Source organism: Embiotoca jacksoni, unplaced genomic scaffold, assembly GCF_022577435.1.
Source record: "Embiotoca jacksoni isolate LCO1_2020_lvr unplaced genomic scaffold, fEmbJac1.0.p SCAF_24, whole genome shotgun sequence".
NCBI lineage: Eukaryota > Metazoa > Chordata > Actinopteri > Embiotocidae > Embiotoca > Embiotoca jacksoni.
The window spans coordinates 2,606,681-2,633,946 of NW_027185375.1; the positions used below are offsets into that span (position 1 = coordinate 2,606,681).

At 39.8% G+C, this 27,266-nt stretch overlaps 1 protein-coding gene across 1 annotated transcript; it reads right to left on the reverse strand.

The window, feature by feature from the left end:
* Positions 1-495: 495 nt before the first annotated feature.
* slc1a1 (solute carrier family 1 member 1) lies at positions 496-26,273 on the reverse strand. Its single transcript, XM_069159044.1, has 12 exons — positions 25,967-26,273; positions 18,183-18,323; positions 17,078-17,170; positions 15,259-15,373; positions 14,432-14,474; positions 14,226-14,321; positions 13,679-13,863; positions 12,859-12,966; positions 10,438-10,560; positions 10,071-10,265; positions 7,214-7,348; positions 496-7,108 (listed from the first exon to the last, which is right to left on the reverse strand). The coding sequence occupies exons 1-12, from the start codon at positions 26,064-26,066 to the stop codon at positions 6,868-6,870; spliced, it is 1,575 nt and encodes a 524-aa protein (XP_069015145.1). The 5' UTR covers positions 26,067-26,273; the 3' UTR covers positions 496-6,867.
* Positions 26,274-27,266: the final 993 nt, after the last annotated feature.

Here is a 27,266-nt window from a genome sequence, read left to right on the forward strand (position 1 = left end):
GCTCGGGTGAACTCCATACAAACTGGTTGGCTCATGGATAGAAATAAATAATAAATTAATTAATGAATAGATACTGTGAGTGTCCTACAGTGTAAAGGAGAGCTGAAACCTTGAGGCGTGAACCTAAACTCTCCTCTGCGGAAACCTAATGGTGCCAAAAGCAGATATCACTGTATAAAGACCAGTTGCTCGGGTGAACTCCATACTAACTGGTTGGCTCACAGATAGAAAAAATGGGATCATGCTGTAGTAAGATCGAAGAGATACCTCTGGAGGGAGTCGTAAAACGCATGCACTCAAAAGGCACGGATAACAAACTATTTGAAAAGAGAAGAGGAAAGTTGAGAAGAGAAAAAGTTGAAAAGAGAACAGGAAATTTTAAAAGAGAAGAGGAAAATTGAGAAGAGGAAAGTTGAAGAGAAAAAGTTAAAAGGGAGAAGAGGAAAAGTTAAAAAGAGAAGGAGATGGGAGAGATTAAAAACAAAAAGGCGGGAGAAGGGAGTATAGCTTTTAATGCACCAATACTATATCTAAGAATTGAAATACATTTCTCCTGGAGAAATGATGAGGATGATGATTATGTGGTACAAAAACGAACCAACATGGAACCGTGGCCCGATCCTCCTCCATACCCTAACATGGGAGACGTCCCGGTAACAGCTGATCTGCCCGTTCCGCCTATTCCGCCTCTGGCTGCTCAGCCAGCTTCTGTCTCCGAACCCACGATACCGTCACCAAACTCCGTCCCCTCTACTCCAACCCCAGACAGCAGCCAATAACTTTTACGAAGACACAGAATATTCGGAAGTATATTATCGAGGGGATAATGATCAAGGAGATTTCAGAAGGAGGAAGCCAGGTGGATGGAGAGGGGCTGGCGGCCGTGGGGGAGGACCACGAGAGCCAGGTAACGACACCTGCTATAATTGCGGGAGGAATGGACACTGGGCAAGAGACTGCGGGCGGCGGAGAGATGGGAGGGACAGAGGAGGAGACGGTTGGCGGTCGCAGACGGGTTCAGCATGACTAACCACAACCACTCCAGGATCAGGTCATGCAGAAACACACTCATTCACATGATTCACAGACCCAACTAGAAACTAAAGATGAGACCTGTGATGTGTTAGAGATAAGTACAGTTGAAATACTACTCACAGAACAAGATAAACCTTTTGTGACTCTACTGATAGAAGAGACTGAAGTAACTTTATTGTGCGATTCAGGAGCATATAGGTCATTTATTAGGAGTCTAGACGAAGGATGTAAGGAGGCCATTTTAAAGGCACCAAAATCAGACAAAAAGAGACAAATGATGTCATTTTTAGGAATGACAAATTTCTGTTGGAATTGGATTCCAGATTATGCAGAAACGACTTCCCCACTGTCTAAACTCATTTATGATAACCCTATGGCTGCCCACGATAAAATACAATGGACACCAGAAACAGAAAACGATTTTGAAAACTATGAAAAAATTGCCTAATCAACAAAAAAATTTGCGGACCCCCTGTTGAAGACCTTTGCCCTAGACAATGAGATAAAAAAAAACAACAACCAAGAAAAACAACAGTAGAAGACAAATAAATCACAACAAAAAGATGATGATTTATGGAGATGACAGGAAGGCAAGATGATACTCCAAAAAAGTTTATATAGATATGTGGCCTTTTGAGCCATGGGATAAACCATGTCTCAACAGGAGGGATGGTATCTGTAATAAACCAAGCATTTACAACATATGGCTTTACAAACTACTGACATTTTTTGTTTTGTTTGGCATGTATTGTATGTGCAAAACACAACCCCCAAGGAAACATGAGACCCACAAGGGGCCGGTTCCCTACACCAGAGTATTCATTCCAGCATCTCTGCATGGATTTTATTGAATTAACACCATGCGAAGGAAAGAAATATTGCCTAGTTATCATCGACACCTTCTCAAAGTGGCTAGAAATATTCCCAACTAAAACACCGGATGCATTGACCGTAGCAAAAGCGCTGACAAGGGACATTATACCACGATTTGGAAAACCAGGAAAGATATTTTGCGACAACGGGACACATTTCGTGAATAACATTATAAAACACCTAGCCACAGCTTTCGGGACACAGTTAAGACATCACTGCTCATACCATCCACAGTCAGCAGGCCTAGTGGAAAGAACTAATGGAACAATCAAATTAAAATTGAGAAAGATGATGGCAGAAACAGGGTGGAATTGGATGAGATGCATTCCACTGGTAACATTAAATATGCATATTCTAACCAGTGTAACAGGCATCTCACTGTTTGAAATGATACACAGACATCCCTATCACATGCCACAACTTGGACCTATTGTGGACAAGAAGGAGCCCACTGACTAGACGACTGCAGACTACATGGCAAAAATGTTAAAAATAAATATTATGTCTTCTGTTGTCCCTCCTACGCAGGTGGTGGAAAACCAGTCGATAGACCTAAAACCAGGGGACTGGGTTTTACATTAAGGTGATAAAAAATAAATATTGGAGCTCTGCCAGATGGGAAGGAGCCTTCGAGATACTCCTGGCTACCCCAACAGCAATTTGGATTGCTGAACGGACCTCCTGAATACACCTCAGCCATTGCAAAAGGATGAGACCTTTGCCTGAACCACATAACATACCAGATTAAAAGTAAGCCGGCATTTCCCCCGTGGTGAAGTCTGGCTACAAAGGGAGGTGATACCAATAAGGGTACTTGTCTCAAACCAGTGAAGAAACTAACAACACCCTGGGGAGTAGGTTCTGGTGAGCTTATTTTGGTATATCTGTGAACGGACAGTACAGCTAAAATGGCTCAAGGCAGCATAACATGGCATCCATTCAGGAGGATAGGACTATGTGGCCTCAGTGGGACTCTTTGTTTTCACAGCTCTGCTCATAGTACTCCCCATATTTTGGTACGAAGCCAATATAACATACCTGTTAATCAGACATCAGACGACAAGACCACAACAGGACCTCAGGCTACTGACAAAGTTCGCCGCACTAAAAGAGCATTTGTAAGGGCTGATGGACAATTTGCAAGGAACAAAAAATCAGTACCGGGTACAGGGAGCATTAATTCTCACATTCACGGAAGGGCAACAGGCCAGTCTAACATTTGACGCATGTGCGGTTCTTCCCTGCAAGGGGAAAGATCGCAGCTTAGTTTGGTCAGACAAATATCTGTGCATGGTAGCACCTGTACTGACCTAAAACAACAACGGTCTCTGATTAAGGGATCTACCACACCAGGTTGTCACATACAAAACTGCAACACCTTAATACTGACACTGAAGAATCCAAAACAATGCGACTCCAGACTGTTAGTACGAGGGGCAGATGTACCTGGGATAGATCCAAAGGGCTTAATCTGGATAAATATAGTCAAACCAAACACCACGGTATCCCGCCAAAGCGTTGCAAATACGAGCTCACACGTAGATCCTGTAGGCCAACGATTAAAAATAACTAAATTTACAGACGTGGTGTCACTAGAGATGAGATATGGTGATACCAATATGTGGCTACAGTGGATGCAGTACTCAGCTCAGATGATGGGCAAAGCCGACTGCATTGTATGCTCCGAGGCACGCCCACTTTTAGGTCCTGTACATGAGACGCTGTTAAGGGCCTCAGCGAACAGTTTGATGCAACTAGTCTTATGGCATGGCAGACATTGGACATGCTGCTGGCTGACAAAGGGGGGTATATGCAAAATGTTTGGCTCTGTATGTTATACGTTTATTCCTAACAATACAGCACCAGATGGATCTGTCACCAAGGCTCTACGGGGTCTTACCGCCCTAAGTGAGGAACTTGCTGAAAATGCTGAGATTGATGATCCTTTTTCCAGGATGATGGAATCTTGGTTTGGTAAATGGAAAGACCTATTCCTCACCTGTTTCACTAGTGTTGCAATTGTAAATGGTCTGTACTTGTATAGCACTTTATCACCTTTTGGTCTCAAAGCGCTTTAACATGGTTTTCCCATTCACCCATTCACACACTAATGAGACAGATCACCGTGCAAGGTGCTGCCATCAGGAGCACATTCACACACCGATGGTACACCATCGGGAGCAACTTAGGGTTCAGTGTCTTGCTCAAGGACATTTAGGCATGTGGACAGGAGGAGCTGGGGATTAAACCACCAACCTTCCGATTAGTGTGCAACCCACTCATCTGAGCCACAGCCTCCCAATTGTAGCAGCCATACTTATTATTTGTGGTTGTTGTTGTATTCCCTGTATCCAAGGATTGATCCAAAGACTAATCAATGTTACATTGACTAAACAGGACATCCTTTATATGCGAATTTCTACAACTGACCAAACGTGCGAGGCCACTAATACGACACCGATTCCACCTACGACTGAACCACCCCCTTATGACGACGTATTTGTTCTCCTCCCTGTAGAACAGGACATGTTCTCAGACACTGATGTGTGACAAAATAATGGATCCCATGCCAAAACTTGAGAGAAATGGCAATGGAGATGATGTGGTGTCAATGACTGATGTCTGGTTGAACAATACTCAACAATTGTGTGATTAATATGATTTTCCTCATGATGATTCTTTTATTTTTTTTGAAAGTACACGTTATACTTTGTATAAACAGGAGGGATATGATGGAAAGAAAATAAGATGAGTTTTATTTTCTTTGCCTGTGGCTTAAGAAGTTCCTAGTGTCTCATTTACAACATCTTTTACGACGTCTACTAGACGACGCCCATATGTCCTTATCTTGTGACCTACAACTGAACTTAGATCTAAAGGGAATGGGGGTGACTGTCAACTGCTTGTCACACAGTATAAAGGCTGCCCTATGGAGGAGAGACGTTGAGCAATGCTGGACATCCTTCATTGAGTGGACATGTATTTGCTCCTTCTTGCAAGAATAAATGTCCGATATGTTTGATTTTGAATCCAGCCTCTGAGTAATTTTTCTAACAGGTGAAAAATGAATTTTTAAAATTTATTTTTGCTCAGATCTTGTATGTGCAAACTAAAATTGCACATGAAAACAGGTAGAAGGAAACATATAATGCTGTTTTGAAGATGTACAAATCATAAACTTTAGATCTGCTGGGTCTGTTGTTCTAGAATACCTTTGTTATGGCTAACGTGAGTCCTGGGATATGGATTGTTGTATTTTCTGGCAAGAGACTCAGTGGCACCATCATTGGTCATGTACCATATCTTTTCAAATTGACGCCACCATTCAAACAACCACTAACACTAGTTGCTGCATGGAGTCAAATACACAGCGCAGGATCACGGTTCTGTGTGTCATCGTCATTTTTAAGTGTCCTCTGAAATATCTTCCAATGTGTTTAGACAACTGTTGTCTGAATTTGAAACATATTTTCTGTAATGTGTTGTGTTGTCTGAATTTCTAGCATGTTTTAGAACTACTGCACGTGTCGTCAAATTAGTGGAGATGTTTTCATAATTTGCTTTTCCATTATTTCCATTTTCATGTAAGAGCTTAAATTGTTGAGCTCACAGGGCCACCATAGTGACAGGGTGTGTAAAATAGGCGGCTCAGACCATGTCAAGTCAATTACTGCACAAAGTGCTTATAAAGTTTTACCATTATCATGTGGCCCTTTGATAAGTTATATAGTTTAACACAGTTCAATAGCAAAATGCTCCAAGCCATTACTACAGGTTTGTGGTCCTGTAGTCATGGCTACCAACGAGATGTCATCGCTTTGAGATGTTAAAAATTACACTGCTGCTTTTCAATCCTAGTCAGCATTTTATTTTTTAAGCAGTTGAAAGCAATGAAACTATAAAAGAAATAGCTGTTGTAGCGAACAGTTGTTGCTTTTCTTTGTTTTGATTAACTTGAGTTGGTACACAGACAAGAAAAAAATGACAAGCCAGGTTAGCTGTTCTTTCTTTTCTTCCAATTCACGCCAGTGAAAAAAAATATAAAAAATATTGTGATAAAGATACACTTTAATTATCTGATTATTAACTAATTTAATCCCCTCATTGACAATTTAAAGGCCTTATTGCGAAGGGAAATTAGGTGTCTTTAATAAACTAGAAGTTTCCCCGTCAATGTCTGGACACAGATACAATGTAAAATTAAAACAGTTTACAATGCATTGAAAAATGCTTGTGATTCAGTTGTACAAAACTGTCCTCATATTTCACAGTGCTCATTGACTCCACAAGCCTTCATTAACTCCCCATAGAGAATGAATGCAGCCTGCGATCAGCATTTCTTTAGCATATTGCTTCATGCAACTTGGTGAAAAAATTCTTTATATGTTTGGCACAGTTGAGATACACAGCATTTCATTATGGGACATAGACATTCAACCGCAGCCACCCATAAACCAAACATTCAGACATTTTTGTGCATTATTGTCTAATCAAGAGTTAAGTTAGATTTTGTTTTGTTTGTCTGTGTTTAATTCATACTTTCTTTTTTGCAAAGTACATACACTCACATCAGATACATTCAAAAAGAATTTCCTCGCACACACATAAGCACGCGTGCACACACACACACAGAGGCAAATAGCTCTCTTTTGAGTGCAGTTTTGCAAGAAAGAATGCACTCTTATTCAAAATAAAATTGACTTTTCTTGATCTTGGCACAATTTGAGTGTAAGAAGGAAGCACTTTTATCTAGTGGTGGTTGTAAATGTTCAACATGAAGGGTGATCATCTTAGGTAAGCTTAATGAAGGCTGCTATTGCTGATGTCTGAGCTTGGATGGGTCTGGTTGGATAGCTTTTCTCTCTCTTCATGGTGCTGTTACATGCTGTAAAGTTTCCTGTGTTACTATACATCCATAGCAGCGTGGCACTTACTCTGCTCCTGCTAGCCAGCCAGAGGCTAAAACTGGGAGGTTTCCGTAAAGGAGATTGCATCTGTCTTATCAACGGTGAAGCCGCCGTTGACATAGGATTTCTTCTCGCACTCTTCTTCGTCCAAAGTGGCTTCCAGAGCAAATGGGTTGGCGACATCCACGTCTGATATCAGATCCATTCTCTCTAGTTCCCTCTTGGACAGTTTCTGAACGATACCGGCTCCGTAAGCATCGCCGAGAACATTGACCATAGTGCGGAACCGATCCCTGAAACACAGAGCCCACAGTAAATCTACAGCATTGCTCTGCTGTTCTAATAGTTTTCATAGGGGAGAGGAAGTCTGCATAGAAAGACAACAGACAAAAACTCACAGCAGCCAATCCACAGCGACTATAAGAGTGACATCACTTGCAGGTAATCCAACAGCTGTTAAGACTATCACCATGGTGACAAGCCCAGCGTTAGGCACTCCCGCTGCTCCAATACTGGCAACTGTGGCTGTTATACTGAAACAAAACACACAATTTTAGAAACATTTTTATACTGTACAAAAGGTTAGATTTCCATGAATTATTTCCTTCTATTGAAGTAACATTCAAATGAAATTCAGGCGGATTTGATAAATCCATCAGAGTCTTGTTGCTCACAGTGGGTATAATGTCATCAAAACTAAGTGTCAGAAGTTAGATTATTATTCAGGTGAAGGTTTTTTTCAGCATCAAATCATGGCTATTCAAAATTTGTAAGGGGGCAGTGCATGGCACACTTAAACAAAACTGGAATTCAAAGAACGATCAGACAGACCAAAAGTGAACACACCGTCAGAATACCAATACATCAGGCTTCACTCATGGAGAAATAGAAAAGCAGCTCCTTCACAAATACAGATTTTGCTACATAAACAACACAAGACTTCAGTCAGCAAAAGTCTTGTCAAAAAAGGGTTGGCGTGGTGTCGGAGGATAAGTAGCAGTCTCTCAATCACCTATCAGGAGGGGAAACAAGGCCAAACACGAGGCTGAGGGGTAGGCTGAGATATACCAGCTTTTCTCGGTGAATGATGGAAAAAAGTCCCAAAAATGTTGAAGCGCTGAGATGCTCATAATGACTCAAATTGTTTGGTTTAATTAAAAACTTTATTTGTAAAATTTGAGGAACTTTGTATGTCAGGCTTGTTATTGTTACAATTCTACCACAACATGGATGGATAGATTGAAAAAACTGGATTTTAACACGGGAGACCATTTCCATGTTTCAAATAGTTAACATTATGTGGCAAAATGCCTATTTGTTGACATCAATGGAGATCTGTTTAAATGAGCATTTCATGCAGTTTTAAGTAACTTTATACTAGAAATTACACTTTTAAATGCTGGTCATTTTTACCTTAATGTTTAACAAGGTAAATAATTTTAACAATTGGATATTTTTAGTTTTAGTCTTGATTGTGTCAATCTCTGTGAGGCTAGCTTAAGTGTATCTATCCACAAAACAATTATTTTTAAAGAATATTTTCCACCATTTCTGTCTGTCTCACATTCTGTTCTGACACAGCCACTGGAGCTGATGGTTGCTAAGTCAATGTGTGACGTCTACCCCTGCCATCTTTTAAATTGGAGAATAAATATGTCCTTTCCTGCTCCAGGCACTGACTGTGAAATTGTTACAAAATAGTTCAAAAATTGACTTTTTTTTTTTAACAACCAAAATAAAGAAAACTGTATTAACTTCGTGGGCTACAGCACAAAGTATGAAATAACAACAATAAACACAAAACGGACCAAAAAAGAAAGCCTTTAACAACGTTTACCCGCTAGAAAAAAAAAAAAAAAAAAAAAAAAAGACCAAATCAGGAAGTAAAAAACAGGAGCAGACAAAATACTTCGCTTCTGAAATGCTTCTGGTCCATGAAGCAATGCAGGGGAAGGAAAAAAGACAGCGTCCCATGCTGTAAGTCTTCCTTCCCATTGCTAGAGGCTTCTTAGGTTTCCTCTCGTGCCCTAAATACAAACCCTGCAGACAGATTTCACAAAGCCTAGACCACTGCGTCTATACATAATGATGACCCACAATCAAATTTGTCAACAGAAGAATTACTTATCAATTTCATAGCTCCTGTAAAAGTTCGGACAGTCATATAAAATTGCAGCATACCTTGGCTAAATAACAGTAATGCAGACATGTGGAACGGAAATGTAAAAAAAACAACCTGGTATAGTGTCAAACCAAACTTTGAAAGAACTAATGGCCACTTAGCATTCCTGAGCATTATTACAACAAACCATCATAACCCTATAACCATTGAATCCTTTAGTAACCCACCAAGCCAACAAACTGAAGCCACCACTATGATGTCAGACCAATTTATATTGTTTTTCAAAAACAAAATAAATGAAATAAAACTCCATTTCCATCATGCAGCTATTCCGCCTTGCTTAGTTAATTTGCAGCCCTTTCATTGTGCAACTTAAAGGACACAATAGTTAAATTAAAATCTTCCTGGAGTCCTTCAGATCTTATGCTTGTTAATTTCTCAGAGGTTTTTAACAGTATCCGCCCCTTTATTTCATCTATTTTAAATAGCTCACTGTCCACTGGCTGTGTTCCCCTGTGCCTTAAGCACACAGTAGCAGTACCACTGCTCAAGAATCCTCACCTCAAACCTACTGAATTTAAAAATTTTAGACCCATTTTTAAATTGAAATTGAGTTGATTCATTTTATTAGTAAATGTGATATTTTTTACCCATTGATCCTGTTTACTTGTTGCTGATTTTTTTACCTATGTACTCTCTGATTTTAAGTTTAAAGTTTACGTTTAAATTGTGCATTCCCTTGTATGGCCTCAGTTTCGTATTTAATTGAGAACTCTAGCTTCCTTTGTTTCTTCCAGAAAGAAATTTGATAGAAAAGCCTCTTTATATTACACTACGTGTGGAAACGTATCAAAACAAGTCTCCTTTTGGCGTTGGCACTACCTCGGTAAAATATCAGAAGGATAATTCCAACACCACCTTGCCCTACATGGAAAATTCATTAATGTGCAGAGTAAATGTGCAGTCAGTAATATTCTACTGTCTCTTGTCATACAACAGTAAGGCTGGTTATATTTACATATTTTATCCTGTCAATGTGCGGTCGCTGTCTCAGACAAAGTTTTGTCCTGGTGAACAATGAAGTAGTATTTTGCGGGTTGCGGTTAGGAATGCCCCGAGAAACAATGATGTACCTGATGGTGACAATCTGACCAACATCCAGAGCGTAGTCATTCAGCTGGGCAATGAAGATGGCGGCCACCGCCTCGTACAGTGCTGTGCCATCCATGTTAATAGTGGCACCCACTGGGAGGACGAAGCGGGTGATCCTCTTGTCGATGCGATTGTTCTCCTCAGCACATCGGAAGGTGACGGGCAGGGTAGCAGAGCTGGATGACATTATGGGGGCCAGTTGTTACGGCATAAAACAGTGGTTTTAAATGGGGAAAACATTTCTTCCTTGCTGCCTTGAAAATATATTTTGGGGAAAATAATATTCCTGCATGAGTAGTGTAATTGCAGAATATGGTTTGACTTTACAGACACAATGGAGATTCTGACCTGGAGGAGATCATGAGTGCTGTCACTAGGGCCTGAGCCATTCCAAGAGTGAAAGTATACGGGTTCTTCCTCACAATGACAAAGAAGATCAGCGGCAGACAGATAGTGGCATGGATTGCTAGACTGAGGAACAAAAGAGACAGTTACAGAAGAATACACTTGAGGAGAATTATCATTTACTGTATTACAAGTACAATTTTAGACTTTAGAAAGTAGATGCATTCCCACAGCCCAGAGATCATGAGACTCTCCTGGATAATGTAAGAATATTCAGGGTTTTTGTGTGGTGGACATAGTTTATGATCAATGGCGTGCCAAAAACCAGGTCAAGCCGAGTACACACTACTTTGGCAAAGACCAACACACCTCCTGTCTCATACTAACATAAAACTATGAATTGAATGTTAAACAGAATGCAAAAACTATTCCTTCACAAAAAAGACTCTCTGTTAGCAGGACAGAAATTTACAACGGCTCCCTGGTAGACTTAATGTGCTCAAGCAAAATGCTAACGCCAGATAGCCATAGAGTGAACGTTTATTTTGTCACAGGAGCTTGGTAAGATTTCATATTTAATTAAAATGGAACATTCTCTGTACTCGAGGAACTCACATCAAAAAGAACTGTAATTAACACCGAGCGTTTGTCTCATTGTGACTCATCACACATCCAAATGTAATTTGTGGAGTTTTGCACACGCTCTCCTTTCTGTGGACCTGCAGCAGAAAGGCTCAGGAGATACTGTAAGGCAGATTCTTTGGACGAATGTCATATTGACATGTAGCTCTTTGCCATGTGACCACAATGCGCATCTATCGCAGTATTTTAATTCAATATTGATTTACTATATTATTTTTATATCTTTGAAGATGATTGTTTATGCCCATTGATTTATTCATTGGTTAGCCAGCCATAGTTTTTTTTTTTCCCCTTTTGATCAATTCATCATTTATACAATGTTGAATTTTTTAACTATGCACTATCATGAAATTAATTTATGCGGTTAACTTGCTCTACCTTGACAAAATTCTGGTATTTCAGTCATTTGATTTATTCTTTGTTAGTAGATTGTTCTCAAATAGCCTAAGTGTGATGGGCTGTGTTTTCCTTTGGGGGGGAGACAGAGATCAATTTAATGGAGAAGTCACTGCATCTGATATATAACTGATATTCACTGATTGATTTAGTTTGTCATTAAATTTTTTTCCTCCTAATGAGAGTTGCCGCTCCAAATTTGAATGAGTACAAAATTAAAAGTGTAATTTATGCCACCGTTAAGTATCAGTTTTAATTATTTCAACCTTGTTTCTTAAGAACTGTCATGCTGGTATGGTGGATGGCTCTAAATACAATAAACTACAATACCAATGAGCATTTGTCAATTTTCCATGGGGAAGAAGCCAACCCAAGGCACAAACCAGATTGGTTGTAAATTTAAAACACTTTGACAACCACGATCTGGAAATTGTAAATGAACTGGTTTAAGGTGCAGGTCATTTTTATGACATTTAGCTTTCTAGTATTCTAGAAAAAAACAAAAAACAAAACTAAATCCAGGCTTTGGTAAAACAAGTACCAAGTACACAGCCTGTGTTTTTATTAAATTGAAAGCTGCTTTATTGCCACCAGTTTGCAACTAAATCTCTTTGACTTTCTGTACGGTCCAGCTGTGCATGTCTGATAACAAAAAAAGAAGGGAATATAGCTGAGGGCGTCAATGATCGGGGTTTGAGAAAATTGCAAGCAGTAGAATGATTGTCTGCTTTTAAATAGACAAGATCAATGTGAAAGTAAACTGTAAACACACATTTAATTATTGTTGATTTATCTATCAGGGGACTTGAACCAGGAACCTTTGGAACTCCAGAGAAGGTGACTTACAGATCATGCCACATGCTTCTGCTGACATCTCATGTGCAAAACTGGGATATTTTTGTTTAATTACACTTAAAATGCTTCCAACAGATAAATGTTGGGGAAAAAAAATCATCTTATTCTAACTATGTCTAAAATATTTCTGGGAAGTCTGATCAAATATTTGGGGAAATAGAAAAGGCATACAGTACAAACAATAAACTACAGACAGTGCATGTTCATGGTATTTTGCATTTAGAACAATACCAGAAAGTGTGAACATTGTGTCGACGAGCCTGATGTCGTCAAAATGAAGCACTCCTTGATTTGACCTAACCGGAAGGGATTTACAGTAAAGTCTTTATGGGTGTCATTTAGATTTAGAGGCATGAGCGAAGCTTTCTTTACTGCATCTGCAGGTTGAGCAGTTTTAAATGTCCTTGGCTCTTATCAACGCCCACACAGAGCTCAACTTTTACTGTAGTGTGAAAGAGCGTATCGGCCCAAATGTCACCCATTAATCCCGGAGTCTAGAGCAGGTCGGTGTAGAATAACAGGACGGCTTACCCACTCAGCACTGTCACCATATAAAGACCCATCTTCCTGAAGATCTCCCAGTCTTCCACCTCAATGATCTTAGCAGCAATAAGAAACAGGATCCCGACTGGCATGTAGCTGAAAAGACACAAGAACACTGAATTGCACTACAGTTGAAATGACAAATCAATTAGCACCTTTTCTGTGGAACCAGCTCCCAGTTTAGGTTTAGGAGGCACACACCCCTCTCTACTTTTAAGATTAGGCTTTCCTTATAAAAAAAAAAAAAAGTTTATAGTGCCCCTGAACCTAGTTATGCTTGCCCCTGAACCATCCCTTAGATATGCTACTATAGGCATAGGCTGCTGGGGGACCTCATATGATGTGCTGAGCTGAGCTACTCGACTTTCTCTTTCACTGTCCATGTATTCAAATGTCACCACTGTATGTCAAAACCTGCAGTTGGTGTTTTTTTTCCTCTCTGTCCTTTCTCTCATGGCTCTCCTGGTTTATTGTTTGTCATCTCTCCGTGCTGTTCTTTTCTCTCTACGCCCTCCCCTCACTCCCACCAGTCGAGACAGATGGCCGCCCACCTCTGAGCCAGATTTCCTTACCACTGTTCTGTCAGAGATTTCTTCCAGTTAAAAGGGAGTTTTTCCTCTTAACTGTTCCTCTGGTGGGAATTATTGAGGGTTCCTCTATAATATTGTAAGTTTCTGTTGAAAGGGCCTTACTCTGTCAATTGCCCTAAGACTTGTATTGCTATTTGGTGCTGTAATTTCCCCATATAGACATCAACTTTGGTGTACCTAAGGAGGCCCATAGATGTAAATCAGTCTTGTGTACGAACCACATAATTATCTGGACCAGTTTCATGGTAGCTTCATTCAAGGCATCGAAAAATTCCAGAAGGATACGACCCTTTTCACCCATCTTCCCGATGACGAGGCCAAAAGCAACACAGAACACGATAAGTCCCAACACGTTGATTCCATCCGAATATGACCCGACGATTTTATACTCCTTAGTAATGTTCTGCAAGAGAACAAAAGAATCAATTAACCAAGACCAGGCCAGGATGTTGGTTCTACAACCACATTAGCTGACGCTAAAGACTCATTGATGAGCTGTGCAAACGTTGTCTTTGGGATTACTATCCACTGAACTGTGACTATTTACGAGTCATTATTGGGTCTTTTGATGCATTTAGATAAGATGCTGGTTGCCAGCAATGAAACATGAAACCAAAATGCAGCAAAAGGACACAAGTAAGGATATAAAAATCCACTAAGATGTTCCCAACAAAAACACTGGGGAACTCCGGGGCAAGTCTACTTCAAGTTTGTTTGCTTGACAAACGACTGTCTGTTGATGAACAGAGCAACGTGCACACCTACCTCCACTGCCGCCATTATAGTAGTTGTGAGAGGTGGAATTGTGGTGGTGTTGACCGTAACTGTCGGAGACTCCAGCTCCTTGCGTTTAGTTTTGTACTAGAGTGAAATTGGACACGTTTCTTGTCACCAGACCCAAATGTAGATTCAAATTACAATTCAATATGTGCAGAATGTGGAATTCAAGATTAATGTGCAAAGTCTCTTACCTGCTGAAAACAAGCCTGTACCAGATTTTCTGGAAACATGTTTCTGTTGACGGGAATAGACAAGATTTGGGAGGTAAATAGAAGATAATGATGTGCACCACAATCATTCCTTCAGAAGTGGGTCATTGCAACGACTCTAATCAACTCCAAATCCAGGAGGGAAGGATTTTCAAATTAATTAAGAAGCTACTGAGGTGAAATACTTCAGCAGAAATGGAACTAAAACACTAAAATCCATTTCTTGCAAATGCCTTCTCTTTGGATGCCATGAGATTGGCAATAGAAAGGGAAATGTATTTTCAGTACATGCTGCACTTTAAGTCAAGAAACTGAAGGTTGGAGCTCTGGAATTTAAAAGGCTCACTATGCTACAAACAAAGTAGTTGTCAGATCATAAAACATCATCTGAAATCCACTTTTACACAACCCAAATAACTGTCCGTTTTTAACATTAAAGTTAATAAAATGTAATTTAATATAACTTTTCCAAGTCGACAGTTTTTTGAGTTAAAGTAACTCAAGGGGATGCAACTTTCCAACTTGACATAACTTTTTGAGACTTTAAGAAACAGACAATCACAAACTCTTTGGAAGAATTCAACTTTACACTTAATCTTTCTTTACCTGCCTATTATGATGGTATTCCATCACTTTTTGTTTGTTCAGCAAAGAGTAACATCAAGAAGAGACTGGTCACCTTTTATTTTAATTTAGGTTAGGTTACTTTATTAATCCCTGAGGGGAATTTTTTTTTTAAATCTATGAACTATCTTAATATGCCTGAAATGATTTTAATATTTCAAGCTTCTCGTGGTCAAAAGATTCACCTGAGGAGGTCCAAGAGTGTGTCAACCGTAGTAACGTTGGGCGTGGTCCCCGTTCTGTCGATATGGTCAGCTGTCTGGGAGACCCCTGGTTTGATAGTCATCACCAAAATAATTCCTGTAAAGAATGACACAACTTAGTACGCTGTGATGATGATTCAAAGTCAAGTTTATTTATATTGTGCTTTTCACAGACACAGTCACAAAGTGCTTTCCAAACTAAAAACAACATATAAAAGGAAGTTAAAAAAGATCTGCTGAACCACATTTAGAAACATAAAAACACAATGCAAGATAAAAACACGATACACAATGAAGTATCCAGCTGGAGTAGCTGGGGCTGTATACAAAAACATTGTTAGAATCCTCTCAGAGAGGTCCTGAAGCTTAACATTTCTGGCAAGGAGTCTTAGCTAGGAGTAATATAATAAACTTCTCAGAGAAACTCTAAACAAGGAAGAGACAGAAACCCTTATCTTAGTGAGGAGGCATGGTTTACCAAGTTGCTAGGAGTGTTCTGAAAGATGTAATTGGCTGATTAAAAAAAAAAAATCCATTCTGTGTGATGGTGGGCATAAAATGGATGTTGACATCCTGAGGAAATGAAATGAACTGTGTCCCCATATGAGGCTGTAAAAGTGCTGTTGTGTGATCAGGTTGCTGCATCGCAAGAGTCATCGCCGCAGCACTGTCGCATTTCTAGTTGCCAAATATCTCTGCTGTGATTACTTTCATTTCTGGCATTATTGTGTTATTGCGTTGAGTGAGAGGCATGAGCGTATCTGTAATGAGATTGACTACAAACATCATTCCTGCACGATATAGCATTTCATTAACTCAATTCAATTCAACGTTTTAAGAATATTTTTCCTACCTCGCTGTACTTCTGCAATTTTCTCCTCTGCTTTCTATTCTTAAGCCTGGTAAAAGTCCTCCTCACAATTTTTCACATTAAGAGCTCTTTTAAGGGCTCAGATGTTTTGTAAATAACTTTTACTTTTGCAAGGATCTACTCTTAACTTTTAGGGGCAATTCATAGAAAACATAATAATTCAAAGAATTTTCTTAGATTTCTGTCGCTAGGAGTACGTTTTAGTAGTCAAAATCGTTACAGGTTACCCAAACCCCTGTGTGAACAAGAAAGTCTTCAGCAATCTTTTGAAAGAGTCAACAGAGTCAGCGGACCGCAGAGGTGCAGGCTAAGAATTGCATAATTTTAGAGATACAACCACAAATGTTTGGTCGAGACATGTGAGAGCAAATTTGAATTATCTAATGTCAAAGGGTGGGTGAGGGATGAAGTTTTGAGTAGATTATCCACATATGAAGAAGCCTGACTGTTCAATGCTCTGTATGCGAGAGTGAGAAGTTTAAAACGGGGCAATGTGTTTGTCTGAGTAAGAAGTCTCGCAGCAGTATGATGGATTAACTGTACGCGATGGAGACTAGATGTACTGAGTGAAGAGAAGAGAGCATTACAGCAATCTCAGAGAGGAGATGAAGGCATGTTGCTGGCATCAAATTTTAAATCAGCACATATTTTTCATAAAACAATAACATTTCTTTGTTTTAACATTTGATACGTTGGCTTTGGTCTATTTTCAATTAAATATGGGTTTACTTGATTTGCAAATCATTGCATTCTTTTTTCATTTACATTCTACACAGTATCCCAACTTTTGTGGAAACAGAGTTGTAGTAAAAATATATGATCAACCACCCTTACATACGGTGTCCAACCTGACAAAAATAAAATTAAATAATGTATTTGAACAAAGTTGAATTTAAACAAAGTTTTGAGAAAAGGAGAATATCAACTCACCAAGAATAACTGCAATGATGGTTGTTGAGAAATAATAAATAACAGCTCGCAGACCTATCTTTCCTGAAACCTCGGAGTCCAGGGCTGCAACACCTGTTGACAAAAAGCACAATCATATCTGAACCAGAGATTTGTCCTATCAGGTATCATTAGCTATGACTGGAGATGAGTTAAAAGTGTATACAATAAAGTGAATACAATAATTATCTAGTCAAAGATTTTATAGCCTATTGCACAGACAGCGCTAGAAGCCTAGAAGCCTCACTGTTATTCTAGCCAGCGTGCCTATAAATGTGAAATTAATCCAGAAGTTGCTTGCAGTTGTAGAAAAAAAAAATCAAAATTTCACTTGTTTATATTGTTGATACTTAGCTTTTCCTTAGCTCAGCTTGTACTCTGTAAATATGCTATATATATATATCACAGATAGTCTTTTTACAGATCTATATATATTTGACAGTCTGACAGTTCAACAAATCCTTGAAAATCATGTGTAAGGGTCTAATGCGATTAAAACTAAATAAGTTTAACATGATTCTCAAACTCCATCTATTGATGGCAACTATGAAATGCTTTTTAAAGCTCCTAAAAAACAATCTTTTTAAAAGCATACAATTTAGCTTGGGTAAATGCTGAATACATACTAATTTTTGTCACCAAGTCTAAAAAGGTTGTTAGTTTTCTGCTCCATGTGCTGGACTCTAAACTACAGTAATTTGTGAATAACAGCCCCACAGATCAGATTTGTTCCAGCACGGGCTCAACACTCAGTAGCCAGAGCTTGTTTTGTTCCTCTGACCGTTGTCAGTATGTACTACTGCCGATCAGGAGCATCCCTCGAGCCTTGATGTTTCTGAGATGCTCTGACTCAGCCGTCTAGCTGGAAGAATCTGACCCTTGTCCAAGTGACTTAAGACTTTACATCTGACTACGAGACGATGTTGACTACGAGACCTGACCATTCACTTACAATCTAATATCCCCATCTTTAACAGGTGCCGTTGTTAAAAGAAAATCAGTATCAATTGCTTAATCTGTAAGTGGTCATCGTGTTTTAGGCAGCAAGCGAACTTAAATTTGTACAATTTTTACATGTTCAAGTTACCTGTTATCATGCTTGAAATGATGAGTGGAAGGATGACCAGCTTCAGCATTCGCATTAGGATCTCTCCTGGGAAGCCAAAATACTGCTTGTGGAGATTTGAGAGGGACACATGCTCTCTGACCACAACACCCAAACTGATCCCTGAAAGATTAGGAGAAAGACAAGTCAAAGTCAAATCATCAAGAGCTGCTTGGTTTCACTTATCAATATTTTGTTTTTCTTGAAAATAGTCAAAATGCTTGAATCACATAACATGTATGCTGCCGTATATGTTGATCTGGTAGCAGGCGCAACGAGCACATTGCAACTGCATTGTGAGAAACATTTAGATTGGTAATGGCATCTAAATGAATGCAGACTTGCAATGGCATGTGCTGAACACATTATTTCACAGGCCAGTGGCATTTTGTCATGTGGAATTGATGAAGCACAATTCATATTCGTATATTACGCATTCTACATTTTCCAACTGTAAATGTCACGCGCCGATTTTAGTGATGCGCTCCAAAATACCGGCTGTGTTATCACGTATAACAGACCGCCATAAAAGACTGGAATTACACTGCAAACTGTACCTGGATGACAAAACCACACTTATTGCATCAACACAGGACGTACTGCGTGCTGTGTAACTAACTTATAACTCCCAAACTCACATAATCTTTAAATTTCTCCATAAAATGGAGCTGTTCTGTCCACGTTTAACATTTGTGCTATCTGCAGGCAAGGAGTTTATTTTCTTAGCACATGTAACAGAAGTAGCAAAACTCTACATCTGATGAGGGTTCTGGGCATGGGCTTGGCGAAAAGTCTCTGTAGTACCCCCAAAAGTACAGCACCTACGGCTGCTTTCAACGACAAGTACCAAATTTGGTAGGTATGTGTGTCATGCCTACATCTACAAAAAAAAAGTCTCTTGGTGCCATAACCCAACCCTAACTTGAGTTATTGTTACCTTAATTCCCAAAGCTTCCATGTTTGATAACAGGCACCTGCGCGGCAATTAGGTCATAGTCATATGACTATATACCGACTGGCAACAGGAAAAAAAAAATCCATATTTTATGCTTTCACATGCTTCTTCTACCAGGTTGACCAGAACTGCCTCACTCTGGGTTAGAAATAGGTTTAAGACCTCGATGATGAGATATTAAGAAGCCTGAGCTTTCACCAAAGGGCATTGTTGTGGCAAAGTTTTTGTTTTGCCATGATACAGGAAATTGTTGTTGAGGGTCAAGGGATGCTCAAAAATGTATGGATACTGGAACATTTGTCAGTGTTGTCGAAAATGTATATCTGACATTGGTGTCAGGATTAGGTGTTGCAAAATGGCACTAGTGGAAATTTTCTAGATTCCACGTCTCCTTTCACTCACTTGTCATTGTCATTGGCACTCACGTCACATGTACTTCTCCTTGAATTTATAACCTAGACTTTCGTAATGATGAAAGAAAATCTGAAGAAACCTTATATTTTCCTTGCCTAAGAAGGTCCTGCTTGCTGTCATTTTGCCGCTCTTTATGGTCATTTTGCATTTGTTTGTACTGGTCTTGCATTTCTTGTGTCATTTTGAGTCTTTTTGTAGCCTTTGTAATCAGTCCCTGCTTCCAATCTTATTTTTTTTTGTTAAACTGAGCTAAAGTTAGTGTGTCCTGGCTCTGTACTGAGGAGACATGCTTGTTTTAAATAAATATAAATTAAGTCTTTCACTCAGACTTTGAGCACCATTGACAGTGCTTTGTCATCCTAATTTTCTTATATCACTTTCTTATTGCATCTGTATCCCTCTTCTCTACTTCTTGTTCCCCTTCCAAAGTAGCAGAAAACAGTCTTGGAGGACATAAAGTAACACTCTGAGATGCTGTAGCTGGGTTAAGATATAAAATAAAAAAAATCTCAAACACAATTCATACATTTCTTACAAGTTTTAAAGTTGTCAAGATATTTGATGCTTTCACGTTTCCTTTTACATGTAGGTGATGTCTTTAAGGTAAATGTGCTGCATCTAATTCTGAGTGCTTTGGATGAATCTCACTGTGTTCTTGTTGATTTAAAAGCCTCATTTAGTTAATGACTACGGAAGTTGCAGAGAGTCAGTCTGTCATTTCACAATACAACAGCACCTAGGCAATTTCCTCCCAGGCCAATGACAATGTTGGCCTTGATTGGAGCTGAGCTCAAAACAACAACAATGAGATAAAAGCAATGTTGTTGTTGAAACTACATCTACTATGGGAAGTTTTCATGTAATTGAAATTAAAATACCAAATGGGAGACACTTGTTGAATGTGAGACAATCAAAGTAAAAGAACAATGTTGGATGACCGACTAAATTGCTGCAGGATGCAACCACTGACCTACACCAGCAGGACATAAAAACTGCGAACCGACTCGTTACAAAATACCTGATATTCGCCAGACTCCATTAAGAATTTTCTAAAATCGTACTTGCTTTGTCAAAAATCCTTTCCGGAAAAAAAAAAAAAAAAAAAAAAGACCATAAATGATTTTGAAACTCAAAAACAGTGGAATCTGGAATTGTTAATTAAGAGGGTTTTGTCAGTGGTCCCCCAATGGAAGATGGGAGTTAAAAAGGAGGTGCAGAGTGGTGAAACTAGACTCTCAGCGCAGAGGGAGGGAGGGGCAAACAGAATGTTAAACTGTGAAATAGATTAGGCTACACGTCCCATCCTATAAACACATAATTGTCAATTACTGAGTCGAGTAGTAAAGCCACCTTGTCTGGTAAACTTGTTCTGAAACCGCCCCCCCCAAAAAACAGGTTGCCCTGTCGTATTCAAATACAGCACCAAAGACAGCGCGTTGCACTTTACGCGCATCGATTGAGGATTAGTTCAGCACCGCTGCTGATTGACAGCGACAGTCAGCTGCACTGTCTCACCATGTCTTTCTTACAAGGGAAACAAACACTAAGCGGACTCAGTGGTACAAAGCCAAATATAAAGTAGACAGTCTACAAAACCACAGACAGGTGCCTACATGCACCCGGATTTAAACAACAAATTATTCTAACTTTCCTTTTTTTTTTTTTTCTTTTTTTTTGTGGTCCTACCCAAAATTGAAGTTAATTACGACAAATTATGGATGTCTCACTCCGAATAGGTTTCCCTGCTCAGCCTGCTGCGGTTTTGTTTAGCTCATCAATCCTCCATTGAACAAAATAATCCCAATAGGTGAACTGACTTTGAACATCACGGTCCCTTTTTAAAACTTTATCCTCCCCTCCTCACCTTTGTCTTTGTCAGTGTTTATTTCACGATCAGAACACGGCAAAGTGAGGTTAGATAGTCTGGACTCATCCATGCACGAACTCACGCATCAGGTATTTAAAAAAAAAAGAGACACCTCTTACTGCAGCCTCAATTTAATTCTCAATCTTTCTAGAAATGTAAGGCGTATTTCATATTTGTAAAGGTGGGGGTAGTAGGCCTATAGTAAATTAGTTACTAACCTTTTCTGTCAGGATGGATCATTGCGTTCAGATTGTATAATTGTTCAGCGAAATGCTGGCACTCAGCTCTTTATCGCAGTGAATAACCAGCTGCGGGTCTGATGTGGGTCAGAAATTAGGCGAGGCAAAAGGAAAACAGCCAAACCCAGGGGAGGCTTTGGTGAAACACGCTTGTCTTTTTAATAATTAAACAGAAGATATCCACTGTGACGGTCCAGCCTCGGTAGGGGCACCCGCCTAAGCGTGGGCCCTGAGGCGGTTGCACCCTCTGGCCCGTGATCGCTCTGCTTATGCCGAAGCCCCAAGACTTTACAAACTGCAGTTCCAAAACATGGGGAAGTACAAAATCCATTAATGATTTACATTTTACACCGCTCCGAGGATCCTGTTACCTTCAACAAGTTTGACAATTACATTTTTATAGCACCAAATCACAACAGAAGTAATCTCATGGCATTTAGCAGTCAGGTCCTTAAAACAGAACCTTACAACAATATGGGGGAAACCCATATTTTAACAGTTCACGCATGAGAGACAGTTGGAAGGGAAAAAAAACTCCCTTTTAACAGGAGGAAACCTCTGACAGAACCAGCCTCGTAGATCGATGGCCATCTGGTTGAGCTAGTTGGGGGCGTGGGGAGAGCAGAGAAAACAGAGAGACAACAAACAATAAACACTGGGCAGGTTGGTGGGGCCCAGTAATCACAGCGTAAAAACATGCAGCTTCCCACCTCTGTACCTGCAGAAAGTACAGGGAGGGAGAGGACAAAGGGAAAAAGCCCAGAAGGCACAAAGTCAATAAATTGCGCTGGTGGCATATAAATGCATGAAAAGGTAAAGAGAGAGTAGAAAAGAGGAGAGAAGCCCAGTACATCATGCTGTGGCCAGAGCCTATAGCAGCATAACAAGGCTGACTCTGCGGCATCTGAGCCAGCCTTAATTAGAAGCTTTATCAAAAAAAAAGGACAGCTTTAAGCCTGATCTTAAAGTAAGAGGGTGTCCAAACCAGCCCCCAATCCAAATTTCAGTGCCTACCAAAGGCTCTGCCTCCCATTCTACTTTTAGAAACTCTGTGAACCACAATTACAGTAAGCCTGCAATCTGAGATTGAAACACTCTATTGGGACAATAGGGTACTATGGGACTTTAAGATGTGATGGAGCTTGGTAATCACGGTATGCTTGGTATGTAATTAGATGTAAAATTTAGAATAGATTTTAAAATCCATTCTTAATTTTACGTGAAGAGAAGCTACCATCTTTCTTGATAAATCCTACGACTCTCCCAGCAGCATTTTGGTTCAACTGGAATAGGCTATTGGGATATACTGATTATAAAGAATTTCGATGGTCTAGCCTCGAGACAACAAATACAATAAAAATAGTTTTTCAGCATTGCTCTGAGACATGATGTTCCTAATTTTGTGATTGAGTTCTGTGTGTCTGCTACCGTGATCGCCCCCCGGTGCCTATATTATTCCCAGTATGCCCTATTCCTTTGTAATTTTTTAACAATAAAGCAACCAAGTTGAATAGATGTTGGTGAGTGGTAGAAATTACATGTATTTTTTTTTTTTTTTTTTTTTTTTATCAAAAATTCACTTCACATTCAGAATGCCCACATACAATAGGCTCTGACTCAAAACCATACGTGTACAAGGTGGGATGAAATAGATACCCGTAACACTTATTAACAGTGATGATCACAGTGCTGAAGCTAATGCAGTGTTGCAGAACTTAGTTCGCGCACATCTCATAGTTACTGTTGCAATTGGGTCATGGCTGAACTATGAACACGCCAATGCAATGACACGAGTACTCACCGGAGTAATTGGCCGTGATAAAAAAAAAAAAACTTTCCACCTAGTCAGCGAGCAAGTCATGTGCCTACATTGAAATTAAATTCTGCTGGTGCCACTGGTTAGCTATAGAAATGCTATCTAAATGTAACCATGAAAATCATTCATAAGATCTTGCGATGCGGGATTTAAAAGACACGTCCGTGGTTTAGATGAAGCAGTTGTCAGCTCAGAGAAATCCTTTTGTGGTGCTCAAAACAATTTATTCTCCTTTCTGGAGCTCTAACAGTAGCAACAGCGTAGGCTGTGGCATGTTAACTGTGATACTCTCACTGGTGCGACGAGGATATAACAGAAAATTCTCCAAGTCGGCCCCAAAACAAAACGAGAAATCGTAGAAAATGATCTGGTGCAACTAACTCCGTGGATAAGATCAGAGGTAACAAGTCTGGGTGTAATCTTAGACTCAGATCTAGGTTTCAAACCCCACATTAACATGATGAAACCTTAGAAACATAGCCACGGTTTCTAAATCAGACAGATGCCGAAAAGTTGATTGATGCCTTCATTTCTAGCCGACTGGACCGCTGTAATTGTAATTTTTACCGGCCTACCAAGGAAAACGACAGATAGACTTCAGCTCATCCAAAACTCTGCAGCTCGAGCATTAACCACAACCGAGAGGAGAGAACACGTCAGTCCGGTTCTGGCTGCTCCGCACTGCCTGCCTGCAAGACATTGGATTGACTTTAAGGTCCTCCTCCTCACATACGAAGCTCTTAACAGGCTCGGACCGAGTCACGTCGCTCACTCTCTGGTCAACTGTGAGCCTTCAAGAACACTGAGATCATCTGCTGCTGGTCTATTAGAGGTTCCCAGCAACGGCCAAAAGAAAATTGGGGATTCAGCCTTTGACAGCTACGCTCCAAAGCTGTGGAACAAACTACCTGTTAGATATCAGGGAAGCTAGCTCAGTTAATACTTTAAAAAAAAAAAAAAAAAAAAAAAAAAGCTCTAAACATATCTCTTACGTTAGCCTTTAACTAGCTACTCTTGAATCTCTCTTGCGCTTGAACTGCCGTGCCTTTAAAATGCATATTGCTTATTTTATATTTTAATTCTATTTGTGTATAATTTGTATGCATTTCATCTGTTTCTTATGCGTCTCGTTTCTTTTCTATATTTTTAAATGTTCCTTTATGTCTGTTTTTATGTGAAACACTGCGTGTGATTATCTTGCTGTAAAGCATTTTGAGCTGCATTTCTTGTATGAAAGGTGCTATACAAATAAAGTTTATTATTATTATTAATATGGAGATAAAAGTTCCACACAGCACTGCCTTCAGAGAATTGTGGTATTTTTTTTAGAATATAATTTTGTTTACTTGTAAAATACTTTCAGCTTGATTTAATTGTCCAGCCCACTGCCATATAATATTGTTTAACCATTAACAGTCATGCAATTATACCCTTGTAATAAATATAGTCCAACAGTCCTCAGAGTGTGAGACAAAAATGAAGACTCAAAGTTGTTAGACATTCAATCATGCCATGTTGATGGCCAGATAAACCTTTGAGCTGGGTGTGCTGCAAAAATTTGATGCTTGGCCCCTACTGACACCCCTTCCAACAAACATATCTACAATATTCTATAATTCAATTTCAATAAATCATATTACAAAAAAAAAACCTATTGATGTTTAGTGAACATGGGGATTTGAGGGGGTCTGGGATGGTCTCCCGCTTTCCCCCCGGTTAGTAATCCAGCTGTGGGTGATGTAAATGCTGATGGGGCTTGGTAGTGCTCAGTGAGCTTTGGACATAGTTGTATTTTTGAACTACAGAAAGCCAGGCTACTCTTTGACCCATGTTTCCAGTCTAAATGCAGTCTTCTCATTAAACTCTCTGAATGGGAGAAAATTAAGAGGGTATTTCTGAATATGTAAAGAAAAAAAAAAAAAAAGAAAAAAAAAAAAGGATTTTGGTGAATAATGCAAGAAGGGACTATGAACTAATTAGCACAAAGCTCGATGTAAACTGCTTAAAATAAGAAAGGAAATGGCATTGAAGATCTTTTCACATATTTTGAACACTACACACTCACGCACAGCGCTGTGGTGCCTCTACGCCGGGATTAGACCACCATCAGCTGTCACCCTCAGTCTGGTCACGTTTGACTTGAGACACGTCCAGACGCACAAGGAGGAAAGTGCGGTCTCCGCGCCGACTACATTATGAAATATAAACCGTGTACTCCCGAATACACATTTAACGTGTGTACTGTTGCTTTTTAGCCAGCTGACGTAAAGAAGGCGGATTGGTTTCGAGATTGGCAGCAACACAAAGCATGAATGAATAATATAAAAAAAAAAAAATAAAGAAAATGGGATGGATATATAAATAGCGATAAAGATAAGTTTAAAAAAAACAACAACAACCACACACACACACATGAATGAAGGTCAAAGCGTTTCGTCAGCAAACAAGAGCAGACATTAAGGGGCTTCCACTTACCGAGCAGCACCGATAAAACCGTGGCAATTAGAAGCCAATTCCTCTTCAGCACGGATTTGAAATTCACGTCTCGTCGCTCGTTTTTGCCCATCATGGCCATGACGTTCTTTATCTTACAAAAAAAAATACAAAAAAAAACAAAACAGGTGTAGAGATAACAATGGCCTCTGTGCAGACACAAAAGAATTCTGCCTTCAGGATGTCAGATACAGACGCGATTGCACGGGAAAAACGGAGGAGCAACTGCGTTGCTACAGCAGAGCAAAAAAGATGCAGCCGTAGGACGCTGCTGATGGCAAGCTGCGTGCGTGTGTGTGTGTGTGTGTGCGTGTGCGTGCGCGGCGGAGAGAAAGGAGGAAGAGAGCGAGACGGTCGCCTCTCCCTCCACCACCACCGCCACCCTTCTTCCTCCACGCTACAAGGTGGCTGTGACATTTTCAACTTCCAGCCGGTGTTGTTGGGCGATAAAAACGTGAAATTATGCAAATTCAAGGGGGGGTGGGGGGGGGGGGGGGTCCCTATCTGAAGATACATTTAATAAATGAAAGGATGCTTATTAAAACATCTCCATCATCTAGTTCAGTGACTCTCGACCAGGGGTGCTTGGACGTCAACTGTTCAAGCTTCAACTTGTGTTATTGTGGTTGTTCCCGGTGCAAACCGTTTTTTCCGGGACCCGTGTCCCGACGCCCCACACGCGTCACGTCACAAACCGCAGGGAGGCAATTTGGAGAAACAAATGAGCATTTCTATACCCAGTATAGCCACAGTCTTCCATTGGAAATTTTTGTGGATAAAGCTGGGTGGAAATTATATTTATCTTTAATAAAAAATGCAGTTTTGCACAGACAGATCATCTAAATTTAAAGGGCTATTGCTGGAAACTATACGTTTTTACCTTGGCTATACCCATTACGATCATTGTGAGCCCGATTGAGGTGAAATGTGGGACTCACGATGAACACTTTAATAGTATAGATGACCTATAATTGACTTATTCTGAATTGAGACAAAACTGAAGTTATGGTATTTTGCCCTAAAAAGCTCAGAAACTCATAATTGAACCTTAGCGTTCCTCTTGGGTGGCATTGCCGTGGAGAAACCTTGGAGTTACATTTGGCCAGAATATGTTCTTCAACTGACACTTAAAGCAAGTGTTTAGGACTGCTTCCATTCAATTGCGCAATATTGTCAATATTAAGGACATCCCATCTCTTATCTTGAGTCCCACCTGCTGTGGATACTTAATATCGGCGTGTCAGGAGTCAGGTTTGTTCCTGTTTTGCCCCCCCAGGATCTG